The sequence below is a fragment of the Coccinella septempunctata genome, chromosome 6, assembly GCF_907165205.1.
Source record: "Coccinella septempunctata chromosome 6, icCocSept1.1, whole genome shotgun sequence".
Taxonomy (NCBI): Eukaryota; Metazoa; Arthropoda; class Insecta; order Coleoptera; family Coccinellidae; genus Coccinella; species Coccinella septempunctata.
The window spans coordinates 4,688,067-4,691,484 of record NC_058194.1 but is presented as its reverse complement, the minus strand read 5'-3'; the positions used below and the strand labels follow the sequence as shown (position 1 = coordinate 4,691,484).

Here is a 3,418-nt window from a genome sequence, read left to right as displayed (position 1 = left end):
AAATGAGAAGTTCGATAATAATTAATTAAATGAAAAGGACAATCATAATTAATATGAGAAGAACATAGTATAATTCATATACATTGAGATGATCTTGAAGAGTGCAAAAATTTATCAATGTATTCAGCATTTACAGAGACGAACTGCTTACAAGTAAGCACGATTAGAACGTTCATCAGAAAAATAGAAGAAACAATTGATAAATTAAGAGAAGTCATGAGAGTACTGAGTTGAATAAATCTCTAATCGTAGATTTTGAGATGTGCTGAAGGCTGAGAAAACTAACATGCATGTTGAGTCCGATGAATGAATATAGAAGAGAAATAATGAGAGTACATATTATAAAGAGTAGACCATACCAAGTGAGTAGACATGAGTGTTCGTGCAGACGTTCCAGGGTGGAGCCTAGGTCGAGGTGTATCGAGCAATGTCATTGATCGTTTAACTAACGTTGAGGTGTTCACATCCTTTTCTGAGAATAACAGCTACATCCAGGGTCCACCCTGGAGAATATGAGGATTCATTCATCTGAAACTCAACACCAATGAATTAGTCATATGTATACGAGGTGATCATAAGAGTTGTTATAAAAATGATAAAACTGATTCTAATAATAAAGAATATTACGAGAAGACAATGAATCAGATATCAATTCTATGAAGATGAACTTGAGAAGTTTCAATCCTGGTGCTACATACCCATTTTCATGTGAGATGATCTAGAGAAGTCTGAAAATCTATATAAATTATGAAATATGATAAAATATATAGTTTTGAGAGGACAATAGTTCGATTTGAGTTGAGTAGACATTTCAATTGAGCAGTGCTCGCAAGGATTCGGAATCTATTTCTAGATTCTGAATCTCTTGCACGTGGACTAATTTCAGTATAATGAAATTATCATGAAAATGGTGTAATGTATGATGTTGAGCAGTCTGAGAGTACTTTACCTTAAGAGATGAACAATTTAGCACCAGGATTGATGCGAGATGACTTGAAAATTAATAACTAGAAGAGGTGAGCGTGAAAATGAGAGGTTAGAAAAGCACTATGAAAGCTAAGAGAAGTTACTACTACAGAGCTAACAAAGAGAATGAATTAAAAATGGCTTCAGCGGAAACTGGACATCTGACATCTTGTAGAGGGGGCTGCGCCGTCGATGCTGTCGAGTGGAACATCCTTGAGAACTGCCAGTGGCGTCGTTGAGAAGGGGCTGAATTTTTAACATTCCGCCCGCCATAACTAACAGCGTTAGTTATCGAGAAGACTTGAGGGGTTGAAATTCTTTCTTGCTTCGTCTGGAGTGGACACTGGCAGGATTGCCAACTTCGAGATCGGTCTGGTTAGAGTGGACGTGGAGGTCTTGAGAGTGACGACACGAACAAGGCCGTCTGTCCCTGGGTGCACAGCCATTACTCGCCCTAATGGCCACTTGCATGGAGGTAATCTTTCATCGGTGAGGAGTACTAGTGACCCAACCTTTATGTCATGGGCTGGATGGTGCCACTTTGAGATGGACAGTTGACGTTGTAGAAATTGAGTTGACCATTTGGACCAGAACTGCTGGGTGCGTTGCTGAATTAACTGCCATCTTGACAGTCGAGAAGTCGAGAGGTCTTCGAGAGATGGCTCAGGTACGGTGTTCAGAGCTGTACCTATTAAGAAGTGGCCTGGTGTGAGAGCGGAGCAGTCTTCAGGATCATCGCTGAGCGGTTCGAGAGGTCTAGAATTGAGGATGGCTTCGATCTGTGTGAGGAGTGTGATCAGCTCTTCCATGGTGAATGGCTGATCCTTGGTAGCCCGGGCGAGGTGATATTTGAAAGATTTCACTGCTGCTTCCCATTTTCCTCCCATGTGAGGAGCTGCCGGTGGGTTGAAGCACCAGTTAGTACCTTCTTTCAAGAGGAGTTCGGCGATGACCTGGTTTTGTGAGGAGGCCTTTGAGAACATGGTCTTGAGAGTGGCATCGGCTCCCATGAAGTTGGTTCCGCAGTCTGAGTATAAGGTTTCACAGATGCCTCGTCGAGCGGTAAACCTACGGAACGCAGCGATAAATGATTCGGTAGTGTAATCACTTACGGCTTCGAGGTGGACTGCTGAGGTGGCGAAGCAGACAAACACACAAACCCAGCCTTTGTGTGTCTTTGCTCCTCTTCCTTTCCAGGCTTTGAGAGTGAGAGGTCCGGCGTAGTCTACACCAGTGTGGAGAAAGGGACGAGATGGTCTAACGCGTGGTTCTGGTAACTGGCCCATGAGTTGTTGAGCTCTTATACCTCGATGCCGTGCACATGTAACACACTTCAGGATGTGGGATTTCACTGGGGCTCTTCCTCCAATGATCCAATATTGTTGTCGGATGGTGGACAGTGTGAGTTGTGTACCTCCATGGAGAGTTCGTTTGTGAGCAGAATCTATAATCAGAGAAGTCAATTGAGAAGCTCGAGGAATTATTGCAGGATGCTTGCTATCTGGGTCTAAGAGAGCGTTGGTGATTCGTCCTCCTACACGAATGACACCTTCTTGATCGATGAACGCCGTGAGTCTACTGAACACATGTGAGGATGACAGAGCAGTACCATTTTGAAGAGCCTTGAGTTCTTGAGGAAAATACACTTGTTGAGTAGCCTTGATCCAATAGATCCTTGATTTTTCCAAGTCAGTTGAGGTGAGCGGAGTTGAGAAGTTCAGAGTTGAGGAGTGTCTGACTCTTAAACAGAGAGAGGTGATTCTCAACAGTTTATTGAGAGAAGAATACCTGTATATAAGATCCCACGAGTAGTCTTGAGTTACGGCCGTGAGGAGTTTCTTGGTGGGTCTTGCTTCAGATTCGGGGTCAATTGTCGTTGCCGGCTAACGATTGGGCCAGGAATCTGGTGACTTGGAAATCCATGGTGGTCCCGTCCACCATAGAGTGCTGTTCAGTAGTTGAGATGACGAGAAGCCACGAGAAGCACTGTCCGCTGGATTTTCCTTGCCGGAAACGTATCTCCATTGCGCAGTTGTAGTTAGGTCTTGGATGAGATCTACCCTGTTTCGAACAAAGTCCTTCCAGCGTGCTGGGTGAGAAGTGATCCACGAGAGAGAGACTATTGAGTCCGTCCACAAAGTCGTTGAGTGTACCTGTGTATCTAAAACACGATGAGCATAATTAGTTAACCTGGCCAGGATGAGAGATGCTGTGAGTTCGAGTCGCGGGATTGTGAGGCGTTTCAACGGCGTTACTTTTGTTTTTGAGCAGAGCAATGTGACTTTGGATCCTGTGGACGGTGAGCGGACTACGAGATAGAGGACTGCTGCCATGGCAAGTTGAGAAGCATCAGAGAAACCGTGAAGTTCTAAGGTAGCATTTTCTTGGGTGCCTACCCATCGAGGAGCACGTACACTGGCCAGTGATTTGAGATCTTCTCTGATGTTGCACC

General features: G+C 44.3%; 1 protein-coding gene across 1 annotated transcript; it reads right to left on the bottom strand.

Annotated features, from left to right (window-relative positions):
• Positions 1-1,250: 1,250 nt before the first annotated feature.
• LOC123315897 lies at positions 1,251-2,252 on the bottom strand. Its single transcript, XM_044901800.1, has one exon. The coding sequence runs from the start codon at positions 2,250-2,252 to the stop codon at positions 1,251-1,253; it is 1,002 nt and encodes a 333-aa protein (XP_044757735.1).
• Between the last annotated feature and the right edge of the window lie 1,166 nt (positions 2,253-3,418).

Bases quoted from the DNA above. Each gene is read 5' to 3' on its own strand.
- LOC123315897 (XM_044901800.1), bottom strand. From the start codon at position 2,252: ATGGGCCAGTTACCAGAACCACGCGTTAGACCATCTCGTCCCTTTCTC.